This window comes from Pongo pygmaeus, chromosome 1 (assembly GCF_028885625.2).
Source record: "Pongo pygmaeus isolate AG05252 chromosome 1, NHGRI_mPonPyg2-v2.0_pri, whole genome shotgun sequence".
In the NCBI taxonomy this organism is placed as follows: Eukaryota; Metazoa; Chordata; class Mammalia; order Primates; family Hominidae; genus Pongo; species Pongo pygmaeus.
Window position 1 is genome coordinate 78,888,506 of NC_072373.2, and position 25,562 is coordinate 78,914,067.

General features: G+C 38.8%; 1 protein-coding gene across 1 annotated transcript; it reads right to left on the reverse strand.

The window, feature by feature from the left end:
* Nucleotides 1–25,098, reverse strand: LOC129044127 (putative dimethylaniline monooxygenase [N-oxide-forming] 6). Its single transcript, XM_054501779.1, is given in 10 exon segments — nt 1–343; nt 7,187–7,259; nt 9,211–9,384; nt 9,387–9,565; nt 11,714–11,913; nt 13,697–13,774; nt 13,776–13,840; nt 14,950–15,112; nt 18,111–18,299; nt 24,967–25,098. Coding segments are annotated over 10 exon segments (1,596 nt in total).
* Nucleotides 25,099–25,562: the final 464 nt, after the last annotated feature.

A 25,562-nucleotide genomic window follows, 5' to 3' on the forward strand; every position in this document is an offset into this window, starting at 1 on the left:
TTAATAAAATGTAAGTGTAACAGCCAGAAGGAGTAATGGGAATGAAAGCATTTTAAGCAAATTGTAAAAGGGATGGGGTCGCTGAGCTTCACTGACAACTCTTGTCCTGGTTGGCTTCACTGTCCATTTCCATTGGGTCAGGATGGCATTTCTGGCCCCATCCCACTTCCCTGGTCCCATCAGTCGAAACTGGTATGGGCTGCAAGGGCCAAAGTACACCTCCAGGGCCAGGTGGGGATCTGTCAGGAAGAGCCATGGTATGTTAGGCTTGGCCCCTATGAAAGAGCCCAGCTCATCCATATATGTGATGTAATCTGTCTGCAAAGTCTGGCTCTGGCCAAACCTGAAGAAAGAACATACTGGAATAAGTGTTATAGTTGCAAATAGGAGCATTAATTTCTTATTTTTTCTTTCAGAAAAATAACATTTTAGATGGCACCTCCATTTATGCCCTCCTTTTCCACAAAATTGAATTTATTGTTTTTTCTTTGGCTAAATGAGCTGCTTTTCTCCTCCTTCCTAATCTCTATTTGAGTTTGATGTAATGTTGGACTTTTGCCTTTGGCCATGTGGCCTGGAGTAAACTGACCCTCTGGTTTAAGGAGACTAATTGACTTAGTTTACTCATTAACACATAATTATTCTTTATAAGACATTGCTTAGAATCTGCCCCAATGTTAGACTTTTAGATTGGTTTGTTTAAAAGTGGGATCATGGATGGTTTTAATACTCCTGTAATCTAATAATATAAATTGTTTCATACTAAACAAAACAAAAAATATTTTACTGCAAAATATATACTTTATTGACAGATTTTGAGATGGCTATTCAGAGGGCCTGCAGACAGAAACAACCCTGAAAAGCTGCCTTTTGTGAAGGAGGTTTTTATCTGTGGAGAAAATAAAGGGAAGTAAACAGAAGATGGAAACTAGGCTTTCTCGGAGGACTCCTTTGCCCACTCTAGGAAAGATTAACTTGCAGGAGAGAGAGACTGAGAGTCAGGCACCGCTGAATGTCTGACAGAGAAACTTTCATCGTAGGCTACTGACTCTGAGAGATGCTCTCTGTGAGGTTTCGTCTGCAGAACAGGACAGCCTTTGTTTGACATACTTTCTTCCCTTTAGTCTCCCATGTCCTGTGATGTTACCTCTGAAATCACCTTTAAAAAAATTATGACAGTGAAAAAAATGTGAAAAAAAAATGTAATCACTCCATCTTTCTTCTAATCTCCAAGCTGCCGTTATTCATTCCTGAGCATAGGCCAAGCTAACTATGGGAGAAATTTAGTTTACAGTTTAACTTTGAAACAAAGATGGTAACAGCCCTTTCCCAAAACAAACCCCCTCTTTGCTTGGAGATCAGACTGCTTTTGTAGAACTAACAAATTAGCCACAAGATAAGAAATTAGGGCTCAGGAGTCATGCAGTCAGAAGTCCCCAATTGCTCGTATGGATAACATCACCATTATTAAACCTAACATTGGTGCTCAAGATATTTTGCAGACCCTGCATTCTGATGGGCCAGCTGGCACTACCCAGACTGGTAAACTGGTTCATCTTGTCATATGGTCTCCTCCCAGGAAGACCAGAAGACAAGTTTTGACTCCCTGTGGTTTCATCCCTGACCCAACCAATCAGCATTCCCCATTCCCTGGCCCCTGACTACCAAACTATCCTTAAAAAAAACCTAGCCTCTGAATTTTCATGGAGGCTGATTTGAGTAGTAATAAACTCCTGTCCTTCTGTTTAGCTGGCCAGACTCCAAAAGAGGGTTCTTGGACCTCTCACAAGAAAGAATTCAGGGCCAGTCCATAAAGTGAAAGCAAGTTTATTAAGAAAGTAAAGGAATAAAAAAATGGCTACTTCACAGGCAGAGCAGTGGCATGGGCTGCTCAACTGAGTATACTTATAGTTACTTCTTGATTACATGTTAAACAAGGGGTGGATTATTCATAAGTTTTCCAGGAAAGAAATGGGCAGTTCCCAGAACTAAGGGTTCCTTCCCTTTTTAGACTATATAGGATAGCTTCCTGATATTGCCATGGCATTTGTAAACTATCATGGTGCTGGTGGGAGTGTCTTCTAGCATGCTAATTCATTATAATCAGCATATAATGAGTAGTGAGGATGACCAGAGGTCACTTTTTTCATCAACTTGGTTTTGGTGGGTTTTGGCCAGCTTTGTTACTCAATCCTGTTTTATCAGCCAGGTCTTTGTGACCTGAATCTTGTGCTGGCCTCTTTTCTCTTCCTGTGACTAAGAATGCCTAACCTCCTGGGAATACAGCCTAGTGGGTCTCAGCCTCATTTTACCCAGCCCCTATTCAAGATGGAGTCACTCTGGTTCAAATGCCTCTGACAGCTGTGTGTTTATTAAACTCTCCCTATTGGAAAAACCTGCTGTTCTCAGGGCATCACCTTTTCTGGGCAGTGAGCAAGATGAATCTGTTGGGTGATTACACCTCCCCGCAAAGCCCAGAGAAAGTTGGTCTGGGCTGCTGTTCTTTGGACTCATTAATTTCCTCTGAAAAACCATTTACTTTTACACTTCCATCTCCCCTAACCCCAGTGAAGAGAATATTTAAACATGAACGAACTGGCCCTCCTTTGAGTTCATGTTTTGTAAGGCTTTCATGCACACATGTGCACATAATAAATCTGTTATGTTTTCTCTTGTTAACCTGTCTTTTGTTATAGGGGTGTTGGCCATTACCTTTTATGACAGAGAAAAGAGATCACCCCCTTTCTGCCTCTATAGTTCTTTTAGTTGGAATGTGGCCTAATTTGCTTTTTGAAACTCTGAAGAGCAGCTTATCATTTAAGCAATAAGATGAACATTTTGACCTCTCTATTTCCTCATCATTATTCCTATTGGGCTCTAAAGGAAAGGGTATCAAGCTGCATGAATTGTTAGCACATAAAAGTGCCCAACTCTGAAAGTTGTTCATGAACTGGATGAAGTTGTGCAGAGGAGGTTTTGCTGAATATGAGGGTTCCATTTCTTTTCTTCTCTAGGCCCTGAATGGGTGACTACATTGTGACATTCAATGTGAGAGAAGAAAAATAGCTCAGAGTAGTCTGCGCTATGTGAGGTATGCAAAATTTATCAAGCTCAGAGAGCCATGCGTATGGGACTTGGCATGCTGCCCTCTACTAATGCCTGAGGGCAATTGTTAAAAGGCATTTTTATTCCTGACTAGCTGTCTCACTCATCATCTTTATGTTCCTAGAATTTGTGATATGAAGAACAGTATATAGCCAATCAATAGCTTATATACTTTTAACGTAAGTTCTTGGTAAACAACTTAGAAGTTGACTCTTTTGTTTTTCCTTTAAAAACCTACTTGTAACTGCTGCCAACGAAGTGTATATTCAGGGCAATTTGACTCTGTGCTCCTGGGTTGCAGTCCTCAAACTTGGCCCAAATCAATTCTCTTTTTATATTAAATTTGCCTCAGTGTTTTCCTTTAGGTTGACATATCAATGCCATGTTAAATGTTTGAAAAAGTAAAGAAACTTCCTATATCAGTTGACTTTGGAAGAACTCAGGGGTTAGGAGCATTGAGCTCTCTTGCAGTCAAAAATCCATGTATAACTTTTGACTCCCCAAATACTTAACTCTTAATAACCTGTTGACTGGAAGCCTTACCAATAATGCAAACAGTTGATTAACACATATTTTGTATGTCATATGTATTAAATACTATTCTTACAATAAAGTAAGCTGGAGAAAAGAAAATGTTACTAAGAAAATTATGAGGAAGAAAAAATATGTTTACTATTCATTAAGTGGAAGTGGTTTATCATAAACGTCTTCAGCCTCATCATCTTTATGTTGAGTAGGCTGAGGAGGAGGAGGAGAAACAGAAGGGGTTGGTCTTGCTGTTTCAGGGGTGGCAGAAGCGGAAGAGATGGAGGAGGTAGAATTGGGGGCAGGAGAGGCAGGCCCATTGGTGTAATTATGGAAATACATTATAATTTCTGTCTGACTTTTGCTTTTTTATTTCTCTAAAAATTTTCTATATAGTAGTAATCCTTCCTCTATCATTTGCTTTAGTTTCAGTGCCTGTATTGTAGAAGGGTCCATGTTATATAAAAGAAGTCAAAAGACGTCTCAAATAACTGGAATCTGTCTGCCAGGTTATCTAATGTCAATTTATTTCTGGCATGGCTTTTTCTATGTCTTCGTTCTCATATGGCACTGCTTTGGAAGGACTCAACTCCATCAAGTCATCTTTTAGTTCCTCTAGTGTGGAATTGAAAGTGTCTATTAGTGGTGTCTATTAGCTGTTGAATTTCTCCATGATCCATATCTTGAAACCCTTCACTGTCGCCTTTTTATTTTGCCATATCCACAATCTTTTTCGTGATTTCTGTGACTGGCTCTGTTGTAAATCCTCTGAAGTCATATATAACATCTGGACATGGTTTTCTCCAGGAGAAATATGTTGTTTTAGGATTGATGGCTTTCATGGCTTTTTCTGTAACAATTAGGGTATCTTCAATGGTATAATCCTTCCAGACTTTCATGATGTTCTCTCTATTGGGTTATCTTCCACAGCATTGAATATCTTTTCCATAGAGTATGGTACGTGATGAGTCTTAAAGGTCCTTATGACTCCCCGATATAAAGGCTGAATTAGAATGTTGTGTTTGGGGGAAATTAGACCACTTCGACGCCTTCAATGTTGAACTCATGGGGTTCTGGGTGGTCAGGGGCATTGTCTATATCAAAAAAACTTTAAAAGGCAATCTCTTATTGGCAAGGACTTTCTGACTTCAGGGACAAAGCATTGACAGAGCTAATCCAGAAAAAGGGTCTTGTATAACCAAAAGATACGAAGCTGATATTCATCTTTTCCCTTCGAGGCTTGAGGGGGTAGCTTCATAGATAGGGGCCATCCTGATCATAAATCTGACTGCATTTGCACAAAACAGTAGTTAGCTTATTCTTTCCTGCCTAATCTTGGTGCTCACTTCTGCTCCTTATTAATAAATGGCCTTTGTGGCTTTTTTTTTTTTCCAGAATAGGGCACTTTTGTCTGCATTAAAAATCTGTTCAGGCAGGTATCCTTCCTCCTCAATGATTTTCATAATGACATCTGGGAATTCATCTCCTTCTTCTTGATTGGCAGCATGCATGTCTCCTGTTATCTTGACATTTTTTAAGCCAAAGCTCTTTCTGATATAATCAAGTCATCCTTTGCTGGCATTAAATTTTCCAGCTTTAAATCCTTCACCTTCCTTTTGCTTTGTCATATAATGACTTTACTTTTTCTCAAATTATACTAGAGTCTATATGTATACTTTCTTATAGCAATCCTGCACCCACATAAAAAGCTGCATTTTCAATCCAAAATAAAAAGATATTTTACAAAAAGTGCAAGATTTGGTGCCTGCTGGCATAGCTGCACTGGATTCATTTATCTTGAAATGGTGGGCAACTATAGCTGCAGACCTCAATGTATAGTATATATTAAGCAACTCAATTTTTTAATTATAATGTCGTAACTTTTCTCTGCTTCTTGGGAGCACTTCCAACATCATTAATGACACTTCATATGGAGCCCATGGTGTTATTAAAGGCTTAAGGTATTGCACTAAACATGATAAAAATATGTGAGAACCTTGAGAGATCACTTTTTACTGTGATGCAGAATTTACTGGAGATATGAGCTGCTCAGGTGAAAATGACTAATGTCACACAGCATTTTAAGTAGATACTCAAAACACTTGAGCTCACTGCAATACCAACAAGAGGTGACTGCAAAATTATTATACTAGTACATTATGTACTACATTTTATGCAGTTATGACAATATTGCATCTTTATGTTTGCTTACATTTCTCTTGACTATGAATGGTGCCATGTATAGTCTGTAAGAGTTTGTATGCATTTAGTTTTGATAAATTTTAATTTTTATTATAGATTTGTGTATTTTTTATGGTAGTAAATGATAAAATAGACTAGTATCTACAAATATTTTATACATGGCGTCTTTTTCTTAATTTTTTTCAATATTTCTAGGCTACGCAATTCATCTTTGAGTTTTTTTTTTTTTTTTTTTTTTTGAGACAGAGTCTCACTCTGTTGCCCAGACTGGAGTGCAGCGGCATAATCTGGGCTCACTGCAAGCTCCGCCTCCTGGGTTCACGCCATTCTCCTGCCTCAGCGTCCCAAGTAGCTGGGACTACAGGAGCCCGCCACCACGCCCGGCTAATTTTGGTGTATTTTTAGTAGAGACGGGGTTTCACCATGTTAGCCAGGATGGTCTTGATCTCCTGACCTCATGATCCACCCACCTCGGCCTCTCAAAGTGCTGGGATTACAGGCGTGAGCCACTGCGCCCAGCCTTGAGTTTTTTAAATTGCTGCAGATCTCCAAAAAATTTCATTTTTTTTTTTTTTTTTTTTTGTGAGACGGAGTCTCATTCTGTCACCTAGGCTAGAGTGCAGTGGCGCGATCTCGGCTCACTGCAACCTCCATCTCCCTGATTCAAGCAATTCCCCTGCCTCAGCCTCCCGAGTAGCTGGGATTACAGGTGCACACCACCACGCCCGACTAATTTTTTTGTATTTTTAGTAGAGACAGGGTTTTACCATGTTGGCCAGACTGGTCTTGAACTCCTGACTTCAGGTAATCCTCCCGCCTCAGCCCCACAAAGTGCTGGGATTACAGGCGTGAGCCGCCGTGCCCAGTCTGCATTATGTTAATTGAAAAAAATCCATGTATAAGTGGGCCCATATAATTCAAACCTGTGTTGTTCAAAGGTCAACTGTAGTCATTTATAGAGTTGTTTCTTAACCTCAGCACTATTGACATTTTGAGCCAGATAATGATTTGTTTTGGGGGACTGTGCTCTGCATTGTTGGATGGTTAGCAGAATCCCTGTTCTCTTCCCATAAGATGCTGGTAGCATGCCCTCTCCACTCACAATGACCAAAAGTGTCTCCAGATTTTGCCATATGTCCCCTGGAGGGCAAAATTATCCCTGATAGAAAACCTCTATTCTTGAGTTACACAAGAGAAGTGTAATGACTGTTTACTATCTAAATATTTTTTGATTATTGCAAGTGTTCGGAAAATGTAAACTCTGACTAATGACAATATTTAGAGCATATTAATGTCTTTCTACATATAAAGGCACATTTTAGGACTTGCTCTATTAGCAAGTACAGTTGGTTACCACTTGAATTTTTTCCCCATTTTCTCATCAATGTAATCCATCATTTCATTCATGGTTGGCAGGGTACATGAGTCTAGAAAATAAATGAAGAGAAAAATATTGAAAAACACAAATCAGAAATATATAATGACATATGATGGAAATCATTTGGTTTTTATAAACTGTATTCCTGAAAACTTTTGTATTAAGAGGAGCTGGAGGTGTCTTTGATATCTTTAGCAAAATACCAGTTCATAGAAATAAAGACCTGAAAAGTTAATGAACCTTTGGGAATGGCAAAGCTGGCCTGTAGTGAGATAGTGACAGCAGAGACATTTGTAGCTTCAAATCACTCAGTCTCTTATTTCTGTAACATTATGGAGGACCTAATCCTCAACATATGTGCTCAGTACACTTCATGCATATAATAGCTTAATAATTTCTTCCTTTTTTATTCTGTATCCTCTTCCTAAAACTTCTCTGAAGAAAGAATCTGGTAAAACAGTTCCCTTTAAGGTTTCTGGCATTTTAAAGGAGGTAATGGAAGGAAGCATAGGATTTTAAACATCTTCTGCAGCTATGTAAGGTGTTTTAAGGGGCAGCAGACAAGTTTTAACTTTTGGCAAATTTCACTACATCAATGCAACTTCTTTTAACTGGTGATGGTAGCTTATTTGCCTTTGTAACAGTGGAATAAAGTTGCTCTAAAATTTGCAGTGCATGAATATTTCCCAGTCATCGTTAGGGTCTTATGTCAGCCTGGTAGTACCCTATGATTGATATTGGCTGGACACCCTGCTAGAAAGTAAGAGGCCAGAATTTTTTTCTGCTTCGTTTGTTGTTGTGTCCTAAGTGCCAGGTTAGAGCCTGACACATAGTAGGTGTTCAATAAGTATTTGCTGAATAAATAAATGATACCATTTGCTTCATGTAAATTTCTTAGGTTTCTGAACTATATCCAGTCTTCTCGTAATACCTCAGGCTCTTGGCATTGTTGTCCCTTTCAAAGGAAAAGGGCAATAGAAGTATTTTGCGGGGAGCACCTTTAAAAAGATTTCATGATGGGGTTTATTTAAATAATGATCTTTCATGGTGTATTTGAAATAGAAATTTATTTATCTACAAAGTTTTAGAATATATATATATATACACATATATACACACATATATATACACACATATATATATACACACACATATATATACATACACATATATATATATATTCCGTGATTGTAATGTTTCATTAATTACCAATAGTTTAAGTTTTTATGGATTAATTATGTTAGGTAAGTTATACCTATATTGGTCAATATTTTGGAGAATACTTGAATAAAAGAACACTTTTCAATAATAATGATAATATTTAGTATGACTGGAGTAAATTAAATCAATATATTTGAGACATTGCTTTTCTCCATGTAGTCCTCATGTTCTTGATTTCCTCACACAAGCATACTTGTAGCCCCTGGAGACCATGAGGTCTAGAGTAGAGGGAGAGAAGAAGATTGTCATGAAAATCAGAGTGGCCTGACTTTGTTATTCTGACAGAAGTTGACACCAGTGAGGTTTCTGGCACACCTCCAACACTCACCAGGGCCCTTCCAATCTTCATAATGTAGCCTGACTTGCAGTTATCCTCTGCTATTTTTTTCTTGCTTAAAATCTTGCAAAGTCCTTAATCCCTATGAGAAGTTTAAGCTCTTTAACGTGGCTTATAAACCTATATTTCTTGCCACTCCCTGCCTCTGCTTTATATTCCCTTCCACCAAAATGTTTCTGGGTCCTTACACATTTCATGCTTTTCCTCACCTTTATGACTTCCTGTATACTGTTTGCTCTGTGCAACAGTCCAACTCCCCTCACTAGAGCCCCCGCAAATTTCCTCTATTATGGCATTCTCCACACCCCATTTTAAGCTTTGAGAGGTCAAGGAACATGTTTGTCTTGTTCTCATTGTATCCCTAGCACAGTGCTTTGCATATAGCAGGTGTTCAGTAAATGTTCATTGATAAAATGAATGAAAGACAGAATGGCCCACCTACTTGCAAATACTTTAGCAGCCCACCGGGCTTGCAGGTCTGCTATGGGGATGGCAGCTCCAAGGGACTGAACCAAGCCAATCACAGCCAAGGTTGGCTTCTCCCTTAGTCGGGGGAAGATGCCTTTAAACAAGGTAACCTCATTGTTTCTGCTTTTCATGATGGTCTCATCAAGGCGGGGTAGGAATAATCATAGCCTGTTGCAAAGATGACGGAGTCGATAGCCTCAAACACGGTCCCATCCTCAAACACAGCTGAGGTTTCCGTGAACTCCTTCACACTGGGCTTGATGGACGGAGTGCCACACACGATGCGGGATGGGAGCTCATCATTGAACACAGGCTCTTTTCTCAGGGAACTACAGAAATTAGAGGCAAACACCCTTGCTGTAAATAGCTCATTTCCAAGAAATACCTGCAACAGCCCATAACATTGAAATGACATCGAGCAGTTAAACATCAGCATGAGTGCCATTGACTCTCTTCTCTCATGGCAATTCCTTTCCTAAATGAGACTAAAACTAATTTACAGACATAATAAAGTGGTTAAGAACACCAACTCTGGAAGCAGATTGCCCAGGTTCATAACCTAGCTCCATCTCTTACTAATTGTTACTTTTCTGTATTTGTTTCTTTATGTGTAAAATAGGGATGATGATGGAATCTTTCTCATAGGTGTTGTGAGAATTAAATGATCAATTATCCTTAAAGCACTTAAAACAGTTCCTGGCACATGCAAGCACTGTTGTTATAAGTGCACTATTATCATAACTTTAAAGTCTTGTCTTACATGGGGAAATCAGACTTGCAGTGGTGGGAAGTTTTATTGCCATGTTTGGTTTTCTTTCATCAGCTGTGTCCACAAAAAAGTGTAACAACTTTGATATTGCATTTTAGTTGCCAAAATTCTAGGAATAATATTTTTCAGGACAATATATTTCATTTTGATTTAAGTTTCCTTTGTGATTCTGGAATTTCCTGCAAGTATCTCAGACACAAAGAAACCTTGTAAATCCTGAAATTTGTCTCTATACTTCCACATCATTTTCCGTCTATCTAATCCTGCAACCTCTTCTTTTACCTTACAAGGTAGCAAAACATAGACCGCAATGAAACTGTTTTTCCTCCCCCTTTCTCCCTCCAGAAACTTAGGGTAATTGGAACCCTTTCCAAAAGGAAGCTTAGTTTTTAGAATGAATGAATTTCCAAAACTATGTTTTAATTGTCTAAATGGCAAGGCCAAAATATAATTTATAGTTACCCTTACAAGATAAAAAATCTTAACCAGCTCAGGCTATGTGACTTATTATATTAAACATAATTTTAAAAAACTTTTATTTTAGGTTTGGGGGTCCATGGTTTGTTATATAAGTAAATTGTGTGTCACGGGTTTGGTGTATAGATAATTTCATCACCTGGGTAATAAGCATAGTACCTGATAAGTATTTTTTTCTGATTCTCTTCCTCCTCCCACCCTCTACCCTCAAGCAAGCCCCAGGGTTAAACATAATTTTAAATGCATAAAATCAACATTTTTTTTAAGGGTTATAGCAGTCTGCAAGACTTGGTAGTATAAGTGCTTCAGACTGACAGTTTAGCTCCTAAATCTGGCATTTGCTCTTTTGATTTATAGTTCCTCCTTTTTCTTACCCTCTTTCTCTAAACACAATGAAACTTTTTGGCTGGCATGGGCCAGGAGATAAAATTTCTCAATTCTTTCTTTTCTTACCAACTTAAATATTCTTTTTTTCTATTCATATGCTGATTCTTCTACCTGGAATGACTTCCTAATTAGTAAGTGTTGGGTCCTGTCTCTATAAAGAAGTAAATAAATGAATCTGACTAATCTTACAGGCCATGTTAGTTGTGACTCTCCATTACTTTATGTGTTCCATGCCTCCTGATGGTTCTGCGAAAATGTCAACATTTCAGGGGTGGAGGAAGTGTGCACTTTTGTTTTGAGACTTCCTACTTGCTGAGACATGTTGATTAACACTATTTTGTTATTTGCTCCTTTGAAGCACATTAGAAAATTTGAGACTAAGAAGAACCAATTTTTTTTAAAGCTTTATCATTTATAAAGCAATTTTTATATTTTTATATTATTGAATACCACAACCATCTTGAGAAGCAGGTATTATTATTGATGTCTTCATATACCCATAAGCATGGACAAGATATTCTTCCAAAAAACCAATTTGAGTTTGTTCAGTCCTCAAAGTTCTATGCTATAGCTTGTAGCTACCACAAATGAATCATGCATGTCAGGGTGATTTATCCGCCTGCGTCATCTCCATTTCAGATTTTTCCATACCCTTTCTGTACTGGACTAATTTCAATAAGTTTTCCAAGCCATACGTGGTCTCTGGGCATATTCTGTCACCTGTGAAACCTTGAGTTTAATGTTTCTAGGCTCAATGAGACAACAAAAGTAAGTTCTAGAGAGAATAAATTCATTAAATGAGTGCCCCCCTTTTTTGAATAAAAAAATTTCCATTTTTAAGTACCCATTTAAAGGCATCAGGCCATAGTTCTCATGCTTAAACCATGTATTCATCTTCTGGACATATAACCAGTCAGAGACGAATGAAGGAAGGACATTCCGGAGAAAGGATGCAAAGCGGGTAACATACATCATATCCCAAGGATAGCCATCATCCCAGACCCGACTCATGACCCAGGAACCACTTCTGGTACTGAAAATGACCTGATGGAGAAAGGCAACACAGATTTCAGTATTACTCTGTAAGAAATAAGCAAACACAACACACTTCTTTGGGCACTTCCATGCATTTTCCTCAATATCCAAGTAGGAACACTTTTAAAAGGCGGGTCTGAATAAATTGTCTAGCAGCCATAAAAAAGAATGAGTTCATGTCCTTTGCAGGGACATGGATGAAGCTGGAAACCATCATCCTCAGCAAACTAACACAGGAACAGAAAACCAAACACCGCATGTTCTCACTCATAAGCGGGAGTTGAATAATGAGAACACGTGGACACAGGAAGGGGAACAACACACACCAGGGCCTGTTGTGGGGGTGGAGGGCTAGGGGAGGGAGAACATTAAGACAAATACCTAATGCATGTGAGGCTTAAAATCTAGATGAAGGGTTGATAGGTGCAGCAAACCACCATGGCATGTGCACACCTATGCATGTTCTGTACATGTATCCCAGAACTTAAAATAAAAAAAATTTTTTTTAAAGTCTAAAATTTAAACTAGTAGAGACAGGATTCTTTCACTACCCCTGAGGGCTGGTATGTAGTTGTTGAAAGGATTAGAACCATACCTCTAGGAACAACAGGGCTCTGTGTTCAACTGTGATGGTTTAATCTTCACATACTCATAGACTAAGATGGCAAGTCTGGTAGGGACCAGATGATCCAGTGAGCCTCAGTGGTTGTGGCTGGTGATAGTGGACTAGGTGGGGGAAAAGTGTAGCTAAATCTCTAGCTGAAATTAGCCTGACGAGATGTCAAGGATTTAATTCTGTTCTCTGTCTCTTGTTGTCTTTTCCAGTTCTCCCTATACACATACCCCAAGGACTTCTCCTGAGCAACCCAAACCATGGCAACCGCCTCAGCCCTGAGATGAGTCTGGCTGCTTATCTATTTTACCGTCTTTGCAAAATAGACTTTAACTTTGTGATAACTGAAGGGAATTTTTAGTTTAAAAAATTTAGGTTTTATTTACATCCATTTAAGAATTTATTGAGAACCTGTTTTCTTAAAAATATGTTGTTTCTTTAGGGTCTATCGATGATACATGATTTAGCTTGGAGTCCTCTGGGAAGTCTTCCTTGACCTCATCCAGGCTAAGTTAGATTCTCTTTTCCCTGTGTTGCTATTGCCACACCTAATTCTACTGGAAGACTCACCATCTCCTCTGGTGATAGTCTGTGTGTACCTGTCAACTCCATCTCCATCCATTGACTCTTTCTTGAAGTCAGGAACTAGTCTAACTTATTTATGCATTTATTTTTAGTTTATCATAGTTCTGACACAGAGTAAGCATGGTAAGTGCCCAATATTTGTTGAGCATCTGCTGTTGAGTGAATTAATGTTTGTAAATACCAAGTCATGCATATCTTTCAGAACTTCAGAGTGGTAAACACAGTGCTTTTTGCATGATAGGTTATAATAAATACTGTTAAATAAGGATTAAGCCTGACCAGGAACTAGTCTATTTGGAGGTGATCAGAATATAAAATGAAAACAAGAAATACACACATACACACTCATCTATACATACACACACTCATGCACTTACTTCTGGATTCAATGGAATGTACTTCCTTACTAGCATGGGCCACATTACCTGGCTTCACATGGAGGATGTCTCAAGTCCTCCTTGATTTAAAGGGCCACATACAAGAGGTGGATCTCTTGCGGTGTGACATAGAAGTACCATCCTCAGTGCCTTGGCTGCTGATTTAGTAGCACAGCCCTACCTTAGGTTTATTTCCCAAAACCTTTATGTCATGTACCTGTGTAGCCAGATGGCTGAGCTCAACAGCAATGTCAGATCCCGAATTCCCTAGACCAATCACGAGGACCCTCTTCCCCTATGAAGGCATCTGGATTCTTATAATCCCGGCTATGGAGGTAGTTGCCTCGAAACTGGTCCAGGCCTAAGTGGAACATGGCGAGTGGTTTGAACTGATTTTCAGAAATTACGAAGACATTTTCTTTGTGTCTTTTTAAACCTATTATCAGTTGTAATTAAAAAATTCCCTAGTTGAAGTGCATTTATCCATTTAGCATTTTTTGACATTAAGCCCCCTAAAACTTATTTTAGTTCCTTAAAAAGTCTTAAGGCATGGGAATGTATGTTTCAATAATAATAATGGTTAATATTTATTGAGTTAACTCTGTGGGCTAGATCCTCTGATAAATGCTTTACATGTTTTAACTATTTAATCTTGATAATATCCCTGCATGGTGGGCTATTGTCCCTATTTTAAAAGAGGAGGAAATTGAGACAAAGAAGTTAAGTGGTAAGGAACTAGTGGAATAGTAAGTTGAGGCCAGGTGTTCTGATCCCATGCTCATAAACATTAAATGTGCTGCCCGTTAACATTAAGAGTTTTAATCTTATATTCCTCCTGAACCTTCACTCTTTAATTTGCCTTGGCCTATGGACATCACACCTAGACATGGGAACTCTAATATCTTTGAGTAGATTGTGTTCCTGTGGCAAGGAAGGAAGGAAGGAAAAATGGAAGGAAGGCTCCATCTATATTGTATTTATTTGAAGTTTGCCACTTTTGGATGGTAATGAAATATGCTGCTATACACACACCCATGTGTGTACCCACACACAAATCACTGAGATTTCTAAAGTTTATTTGCAAATTGTGGATGAAGATGAAATTAGAAACTTAGGAGTCTCCTATAAATAACATAAGTAAACGTGTCTTTCTTTAAACCATTTGGCAGTTGGACTCTACTTTTTTTGAATGTAACTGTGCTCGGAGACCCTGTGTGCTGTCAGAACTTATATTTGAGTTACTGTCTGTAAAACAGGAACTTGTGTTTGTCTGATCTCTGGCTTGCAGTCCTTGATTATTTTAATATAAGGACTTATGAGGCTATTTATTACTATATCCTATCATTAAACTTAATTTTTTTCTTTTGAAATCTAAGAATAATCATTATGTAATATCTATAGAAAGATATGTTTCTAACTCTTGATGTTTGCATATAAGTCCCTAGATTATTATATATTTTCCAAACCTACCAGGAAAGGAATCAGTTGGCAGATTGGGGTATACGTGATGTCCTGAACAAATCATTATAGCATCAAAAATAGTAGATTCCTGTTTCCCATCCTTTTCAGTAACAACAACCCATTGGCCCGTGACTAAGAAGCTGGGACCTTTCTTTATACTGGAAACCAAGGTCTTTAAGAAAACCAGAAAATTTATTTTTCTATTTATAATTCTACATGTGAAAGTTTTTTTCCTTCTTGCATTGTTTCTGTGGAGGAAATAATTGTTACGAGCTCTCTTGGTCACTCAGAAATGTATAGAAAGATATTAAAATTGGAGTCACAGTGAATCTTCAGTGAGTCTTTGAATCTCACAAGAAAAATTACTCACTGGAGTACATTTACTTTTTGACATCAAGTTAGTTGGTTTAGGGGTAAATCACACTGAATATTTTTGTGAATGATGTCATATAACAAATCTGTGTTATTTTCTTATGGCTACCCTCTACTGACATGGCTTCCTCCTTTTCTGACCTCATCTTCCATCTACTCAATAAATATGGGAATATCTCAAGGTTTGATCGTTGGCGTCTCTTTTGCTCTGCGTGAATACTCTATCTTAGAAATACAGCAACTTTACGGCCAGGCGCAGTGGCTCATGCCTGTAATCCCAGCACTTTGGGAGGCTGAGGTGGGTGGATGACGAGGTCAGGAGATCAAGACCATCCTGGCTAGCATGGTGAAACCCTGTCTCTACTAAAAATACAAAAAATTAGCCGGGCCGGGCATGGTGGCGGGCGCCTGTAGTCCCAGCTACTCATGAGGCTGAGGCAGGGGAATGGTGTGAACCTGGGAGGCGGAAGTTGCAGTGAGCCGAGATTGCGCCACTGCACTCCAGCCTGGGTGACAGAGCGAGACTCCGTCTCAAAAAAAAAAAAAAAAAAAAAGAAATATTAGCAACTTTCGTGGTATGAATATACAAATACATCTATCCTTGGTCTCTCTTCTATCCAGTTTAGCTTGACCTTTCCATCTGGAGGGCCACCTAATACTTCCTCCTATGTAGCAGGTTTTGATTGACCTACTTAAATTTCCTTTGAAACTGGCTTCTGACTTTCTTATTTCTTTGAATGATGACATGAACCTCCCAGCCACTTATGCTTCAAATCCATGACTTGTTTTCCTTGTTATTTCTCCATCCTTGCCTCACGTTTAAACAATATTTCTCTCCCAATCTCATGCTTTCTTTCCATGATTATTAACACTGCCTTCATTCAAGTCCTTATCACTCCCTTGCATGGACTACAGCAAGAACCTATAACTAGCCTGTCTTCAGCCTCCCATTTCCTACAAGCCATCCTTTGTCCTGCTTGTCAGATTAATCTTCCTAAAGGACCATATTCATTTCATGTCTCCTGCTCAATTTCTGTTACTTCACAGCCTCTAAAACTTATTCTACATTTTGAATGCGATTACTATTAAGTCCATACAATTTTGTTCCAATTTACTCTTTTAGTTTTATGTTCTGTTATTCCCACAGACTTTTCTGGAACATATTCTGCAAATTGCTTCCCTAATGTCCATTCTCCCTTCATTCTTACTAACAGAACCCTGATTTTGTTTGGAGTGATGACATACCCAGAAAAGGGATGCATTTTCCAGGTTCCTGTGCAACTAGGGTGGCCTGTGAGATATAAGCAATGTTGGACAGTTTTTTCAGGAGAATTTGTAGAAGGGGAGCTGATTCAGCTGAGAGAACATCCCTTTGCCCTTCATTCTTTACTTTTTTTTTTTTTTTTGCCTAGAAGGCAGATGTGACGGCTCAAGCTTCAGCAACTGTTTTGGACCACAAGGCAAACCTCATGATGTAGGCCTTATGCTAAGAAGGGTGAAGCTGAATCTTTGATGACTTTGGTGCCATCACATAAGCTCTGGATGTCCCTTCTTTGGACTTCTTTTACATGGTTGCAAAATAATCCTCTATTTTTCAAAGTCACAGTACACACTAGTTTACTGATATATGTGGCCATATCTCATCCTAGCGTATATATCTCCCTCCTAACCAACTTGGTTTGCCCACTGTTCTCCAAATGAGCAGGGCATTTTCCCACCTCTCTAATTTTACTCATGCCACTCATTTATCTAAAACACCTACTAAATACAACTAAATTTTACCTCCTCTAGAAAATACCTTCCCCCAAAGTGTTGCCTCTTGCTTCATGATCTCCATAGCGTTGTTTTATATATAAACAAATCATAGATAGCTTTTAAAAATTTTCTCTGATTGAAATTATTATTGGAATCTTTTTACTTACTCTTTATATATTTATTTTGAAACAACTTCTTGAGAGCTAAGTCTTAGACCTCTTTTTCTTTTACATATAGCACATAGCACAATGCAAGCACACAATAGGAACTTCATTAATGTTTGTTGATATTAACGCCATAATGGAAGCAAATGAATGTAATGAATGAATGGAATAAAATGACTATTGGAAAATTTTATTTTAACTATACATTTGGGGCTACTCCGGGTAAAATAATGATGTAAATATCACCATGGTTTGTAATTTTGCTGATTGTTTTTCCCACTATATGCATGTGTTCTGCATTTAGCAGCAGTTAATTGAGGTTAAGAGTTCCAAACATACAGACAGAAATGCTCAATAAAGAGTCCCAAATAAATGTAAAACATTATTCTCACAGAAACAATGCTGAAATCTCAAGTCTTTTTAATAAAAAAAACCTAACGAACTGAGTGGGTAAAGATGGGGGCAATGACTATATTTCCCATTTAAGTTGTTAACCTTTTCATAATGTAATGGGAGAATCCCTACCAAATGCTGTGGTTTTTTGAACCACAACTCATTGGCATTGAACTGACAAAATTCCTAATATATACTAAAGCATTTTCGATTATTTCCAAAACATCAGAGCATGAGGGCGGAAAGTGGACAATGATGGGCTAGCTGCCTCCATTTTCTAAGGTAGTCTGAAAGCTCTCAGAGACTAGTGAACTAATAAGTCTAGGAGAAAAAAAATCAATGCATGAATGCTTTATAATCAGAGCCAACATTTGATTACTGAGGTGCCCAAACATTTGGCTCTAATTTTTATAATAGTTTGCTGCCTCCTTTTTCTCTAACCCACACATATCTTAATTTCAACAGTACAAGTTATGAGACCCCTACCTCAAACTGTATGTATCTTAAAAGATCCTTCTTTTGAGCATATGTCTTTATATATTCCTGGAGCTTGCTGTGGTGCATATAGTTTGGGTAACCATCCGGGTAAGGGAAGTCTGGAAAGCACATCATTTCTTTGAAAGAGTTCGTGAATACAGACTGGTAAATGCTGGCTCTGCCTTCTTCTGTGTGGTCCTAGGGAGAATAAGAAAGCTTAAAGAGAAAGCCAAGAATTGTGTTCCCTTCAGTGAACACAGTGGTTCAATTCTTGGTTGACTAAAACCCTTTTAATGTTTAAAAGCGTAAACAAAAATTAAAAGCTCTCAGTAAGATATGGAATGGAAAGCCCTTCGCGTAGCACCTGGCACAGAACTGGAGCTCTTTCCACGTGAATCCTCTTACTGTAATTACCCTCAGTGTTAGCTCTGTCTTTATAGTCACTTAGTGGTTTTTGCTTTCTCCTGTGCCACCACTGGTTCTGATCTTATACTCAGATTAAAAACAAACAAACAAACAAACAAAAAACAATACTGTCTAGAGGAGGCTCTGACTTCTAGCCTATTTATTTGCTTTTGGAGTTTAGCAAACTTCACTGGCAACAACCCAATATTGAAGTGGTTTCCCAACTTTGACATAATGAGAATCACCTGGAGGCTCCTTAGACCGTGGATTCTTGGGCCCTATTCTTAGAATTTCGGATTCAATCTGTCTGGGGTGGAGTCTGGGGTGGTTTGCATTTCTAACAAGTTCCTGGTGATGCTGATGTGGCTGGTTTAGGAACCACACTTTGAGAACCACTGCTCTGTTGTAAATGAATCCTATTCTTTGGCTCACCAGTTGCTGGCCTTCACTCCTCACCAAAGAAACACAGGAAACCAGAGCCCTTAGAACATGTGTTAAATCTTGGCGCTTCATTTTAAAGCCTCTGTGTAATTGAAAAGTGGCTTATTTTTTAGAAGCAGTCAAAGGCTAAATTGAAAATAAACATTTCCTCTCAGTTGTGATGGTAGGGTAAAAGTGCACACAATGTGCTGCCTTGAAAATACATTTCAGAGCTGGCAGCTTCTGCTTCCCGAGGTCCGGAAGGGACTCTTGTGCAATGGGGGAAAGAGATGGAATGTCACGTTGCTGCTGGATTCAAGATGTGTATCTCCCTCTCACACCAGATGACCTCTGGAAGAGGGAGACAAAAAGTGCTGGAAAGGGTTGAGAGGATTGTGTCCCAGTGGGGAAGTGGGGGGCTGCCCAAAGCCTCAGTATTTTTTCTCAAGTTGAAAACATAATCTTCCTCTATTCATGGTTGCTGTATTTGTCATAAGCATGGAAGCACAGGAATTTAAACTTTTTAAAATTTTTGTGGAGGTCAGAAAAAGGGTGAAGGCTCATTTCCAGCAGTTTGGCAGGCTGAGTGCTTCCCTTTCACCCACAGCTAGTGCCTTCTACTGATGGTTGTGAGAAGAAGAAGTGGGAAGGAGGTTTTTTCAGCTGCCTATTGAAAGGAGGCAGGGCTGAACTGTGGGATGGAGCCTGGTTAAAGAATGTAAGACTGTTCTGGGAAACAGATGCTAAGGCCTTGGAATATTTCCATCTTGAATGAATCTCTGCTTTTTTGCCCCTTGACCTCAGCCAATTATAACACAAGGAGAGAAGAGTATGTACACTACAGCTCCTTGGAATTTTTCCTAAAAGACTGTTCTCCAAACAAACACAAAAAGCGAATGTATTATATAACAAGTCAGTTGCTCCAGGGAGCATGCATTTTTATTATATCAATATGAGGTGTGGTTTGAGCCAGTAAGGAGGAAATTCAACTTCAACTCTGCCTCTAGCTGAGGGAGCTTACCCTAGAACCAGAGATCTAAGCAGCTGTGTGCACCATCTGTCTTGGATGATAACTGTGTTCATCTCTCATCTTTCCCACGAGAACATAAGTAACTTGAGGGCAAAGTCAGAGGTTAATTTCAGAATGTTGTACATGCATCTAAGCAGTCTGCCTTGATCTTCTTTCCTAGTCCAGCTCTGCTTATGAGTCCCATATCTCCTTGTCTAAATATGCCCTTGAAATATGCTCAAAAGTTGCCTTCAACTTTCTCATGCCTTTCTTTACCTTCCCTCTCAGATATTGCCAAATCATCTTTAGCTTTACTAAGCTCCTATTATCCTTATTGCCCTAATTATATAGTCACTTATAGTTATTCTAATACTTGTTTTCTCACTGCTTTTAAAGTGCTGCCTGGCCTCTTATCTGCAGCTATGCTTAATATAGTACCTTACACATAAAGTACACAGTATGCGTTTGTTTAATGAACGAAGGAATAAATGAGTGGGAAAAAGTTCAAATAGTCCTGGTTTCAGCTTTTGCAATCAAAATGCTACTAATCTATTGTTAAGCATTTTTTTTTTTAATGGAGTCTTTCTCTATTGCCCAGGCTGGAGTGCAGTGGCATGATCTCAGCTCACTGCAACCTCTGCCTCCTGGGTTCAAGAGATTCTCCTGCCTCAGCCTCCTGAGTAGCTGGGATTACAGGCACCCACCATTACACCTGGCTAATTTTTGTGTTTTTAGTAGAGACGGGGTTTTTCTGTGTTGGCCAGGCTGATCTTGAACTCCTGACCTCTGGTGATCCACCCGCTTCGGCCTCCCAAAGTGCTGGGATTATAGGCATGAGCCACCACACCTGGCTGTTAAGCAACTTCTTATTACAGCAGTAATAAAATCTTTTGAGGACATGAGGCCCTATTTAGGAATGGATGAAACTTAAAACACACTCACATTCAGCCTGCTACTATTTAAATCCCATTTGGTTTTCATTTCTCAGAAAAAGCAAATAGTGAAAAGTTCAGAATTATCAGGTTTCTGTCTGCTAGAACACCTTCTAAAAAAGGCTTACAAGATAAAGTCTTATGTAACACATAAAAAAAATCCCTCTCTGATTATATATTGTGCCAAGCAACTTTTCTAAGAAAAGAAGGAAGGGTTAGGGTATGTGGAGGGGGCTAAAGTTTTGTGTATTTGTATGGGTCCATATTCTCACCAGGCCTTTGAGTAGAAGTTTGCTTACAGACATGACCTTATGGAAAAGAAGAATTTCCTCTTGTGGATAACTCAGAATCCAACTTTGAATCTTACTGATCTTTGTATCATATTATTGCTTCCTTAAGTAAACTTTCTGATCTGGCTATATTGGCTAACTCATGGATCCCTCTCTGCACACACCATGTTCATTGCCTTTTCTGTGCCTTTCACGGATTTTTGGTCTCTCTTAACCTGGTGCTGGCACACTGCCAATGACTGCATAGACCTATGGAGTGCCATTCGCAGACTTTGTTGGGAAATGCACTCTCTAGGAGTTGTGTCACAGGTGGTCCTCTATTTTGCTTGTCTGGGGTTATCCTTCAAGGCTAAGTGTCATCCCTGTGGTAGGTTTTCTTTGACCTACTAAGATTTCTGTAGTCCACCCTCTTCTAAAAGCTCGAGGCACTCGTCCATTGAATTGATGGTGACAAGGTCTATCTTGTTGTTGTAGTTATATAATCTCTTATTTAAAAGTCTTAGGGCCAGATATATTTTGGAATGTGTACATTTTTGGATTTTGCTCCATAATACTCCTAGTGAGATCTGGGGCAGCAATCTGTCAAATGCAATAAAATTTCTGCCGTGCAACAGAAAGTGAGCTTTAGCTTCATGTCGATCCAATTCACGGTATTTAACCTTATGATTTCAGAAGAGGTTCTGCTATCAAGTGAGTTTTTGCCCATTTGCTATCAAAGGATTGTGGAATTATATTATGGCTTGCTTAATCTTATGAAATGGAACCATTTACAAAGAGTGATTATATTCCCTACTTGTCATCCCGGTACTTAACACAAACTACCAGAATAGATGCTCAAGCATCATTTAATTGTTACTAGGGAGATGGTAGAAAGCCATTTTATGATTTACTCTAAGCTGTCCACATTTCCCTGAGCAAATGTAAATAAGGAAAATTAAATTCTTGAAAAATATTAACTCTTGATTACCCCCTACTGGGAAATAAAAATTAATGACCTTATATCTCATGGAGTGCTTTCAGAGTTACAAAACCAAAATTTTTTAAAAAAAAATCTTGGAGGAGAATAAAAATGTGTTCTAAGTTAGCACTGATATACTCTATTGGAGGAGGCTATTGGTGCAGGCAGAGCAGTAACTGAGACCAGGACAGGAAGTAGTTACAATATGAATGATGTGAATATGTTTTCAAGCCAAATATGTATCATCGACAACTGATTACAATGGCTGGGAAATTCAGGACAGAAGAACTAGAAGTTTCTCCAAACTTGGCTTTGAAACTAAAAAAAAATGTGTTTACAAGGACTATTTCCCAATTATATTATTTCTACAATGAGCCCAAATGCAAAGACCATAATTTTTCTCTCTGGATTTGGAGCTGATAGGCTATTCAACAGCCTCACACACATCACACACAATCATCATGTATAATAATTTCTATCTGCCCAATAGACATAAGTTAATTATAGAATCATAGCCTCTGCATTTGACAAATGAGCATTTGAGGTCCAGGGAAACAAAAGCAACTGGCCTGAAATCTGTCTGCCTAGAAAACCTACAAGTTGAAATTAGAACTCAGGACTTCTGACCTCAGGATCTCAGTCCAGGTTTGTTTGTCTCTTTTCTTAATCGTGTTCCTGGCATTTAAGAGCAATAAAGAATAGAATCGTTTCATTGCATTCTTATACACCAACAACAGACAAACAGAGAGCCAAATCATGAGTGAACTCCCATTCACAATTGCTTCAAAGAGAATCAAATACCTTGGAATCCAACTTACAAGGGATGTGAAGGACCTCTTCAAGGAGAACTACAAACCACTGCTCGAGGAAATGAAAGAGGATACAAACAAATGGAAGAACATTCCATGCTCATGGGTAGGAAGAATCAATATCGTGAAAATGGCCATATTGCCCAAGGTAATTTACAGATTCAATGCCATCCCCATCAAGCTACCAATGACTTTCTTCACAGAATTGGAAAAAACTACTTCAAAGTTCATATGGAACCAAAAAAGAGCCCGCATTGCCAAGTCAATCCTAAGCCAAAAGAACAAAGCTGGAGGCATCACACTACCTGACTTCAAACTATACTACAAGGCTACAGTAACAAAAACAGCATGGTACTGGTTCCAAAACAGAGATATAGATCAATGGAACAGAATAGAGCCCTCAGAAATAACGCTGCATATCTACAACTATCTGATCTTTGACAAACCTGACAAAAACAAGCAATGGGGAAAGGATTCCCTATTTAATAAATGGTGCTGGGAAAACTGGCTAGCCATATGTAGAAAGCTGAAACTGGATCCCTTCCTTACTCCTTATAAAAAATTAATTCAAGATGGATTAAAGACTTAAATGTTAGACCTAAAACCATAAAAACCCTAGAAGAAAACCTAGGCATTACCATTCAGGACATAGGCATGGGCAAGGACTTCATGTCTAGAACACCAAAAGCAATGGCAACAAAAGCCAAAATTGACAAATGGGATCTAATTAAACTAAAGAGCTTCTGCACAGCAAAAGAAACTGCCATCGGAGTGAACAGGCAACCTACAAAATGGGAGAAAATTTTTGCAACCTACTCATCTGACAAAGGGCTAATATCCAGAATCTACAATGAACTCAAATTTACAAGAAAAAACAAACAACCCCATCAAAAATTGGGCAAAGGACATGAACAGACACTTCTCAAAAGAAGACATTTATGCAGCCAAAAAACACATGAAAAAATGCTCACCATCACTGGCCATCAGAGAAATGCAAATCAAAACCACAATGAGATAGCATCTCACACCAGTTAGAATGGAAATCATTAAAAAGTCAGAAAACAACAGGTGCTGGAGAGGATGTGGAGAAACAGGAACACTTTTACACTGTTGGTGGGACTGTAAATTAGTTCAACCATTGTGGAAGTCAGTGTGGCAATTCCTCAGGGATCTAGAACTAGAAATACCATTTGACCCAGCCATCCCATTACTAGGTATACACCCAAAGGAATATAAATCATGCTGCTATAAAGACACATGCACACATATGTTTATTGCGGCATTATTCACAATAGCAAAGACTTGGAACCAACCCAAATGTCCAACAATGATAGACTGGATTAAGAAAATGTGGCACATATACACCATGGAATACTATGCAGCCATAAAAAATGATGAGTTCATGTCCTTTGTAGGGACATGGATGAAATTGGAAATCATCATTCTCAGTAAACTATTGCAAGAACAAAAAACCAAACACCGCATATTCTCACTCATAGGTGGGAATTGAACAATGAGAACACATGGACACAGGAAGGGGAACATCACACTCTGGGGACTGTTGTGGGGTGGGGGGAGCGGGGAGGGATAGCATTGGGAGATATACCTAATGCTAGATGACGAGTTAGTGGGTGCAGTGCACCAGCATGGCACATGTATACATATGTAACTAACCTGCACGTTGCACACATGTACCCTAAAACCTAAAGTATAATAATTAAAAAAAAAAAATTGTTTCAGTTACCTGGGAAGGCCATAGTATATTTTTGACTAATTACTAACATTAGTGCCCTTTACAGCTTGGAGATCTGGATTTCACCATGCAGGTGATGATGTTTAATGAGCTGAAAATGTCCTTTTCAGGACAAATTTTGCTGGTGTGAAATAGTTTTTTGGGCATTAGTATGATTGGAGGGTAAGATTTTACTTTCCAGATTTGGAGCTTTTGTGATCTGCCTTCTAAATCTGAATTAGAACTGATCAGATTTGATTTGCATTGGAACCCATCTCCTTCACTGGTGTTCTAATGATGTGCCACTCACCAAGAATTTCCACAGGCCTCCAACATCATTGCTCCTTTCAAAGCAAGTGGGCTCCAACCCCTCCTCCAGACAGCACCGTATGGCAGCCAAGCCACTGACTCCAGCTCCGATGATGCCAACCCTCTTGCTCATGATTGCCTGTAGGAGAGTCTGGAGAGAACATCTTCAGTAGAGTGTCTTTAATACTTATGATTTTTTTCAGTAGAAATTATCAGCCAAGGTTTATATATCAGGATCCTCACTCAAACATAAGAAGACATAGATGCACATTGATAGTATATGCTCATTATTTTTACCACTTTTGCTATAATAAGATACTAAAATTGGCTGCTTCTGATTATTCAATATGTCAAAAATAGCAGATTCAGTGAATGTTAGAGGAGGAAGGACCTTGAAGATCATCAGTCCAATGCTGTCACTTGCAGATGAAGCTTTGGTATGCCGAGACTAGAAACTACTTCTTCAAGGTCCCAGAGGTAACAAATAAAGGAATTGGAACTAGACATCCAGCCCTGCTGCATGATGTCCTCTGTACAAAATCACTCCTCATTTTGAATGCTCTAAGGGGCTTCACCTCTTAAGCAATCACCTTTCTC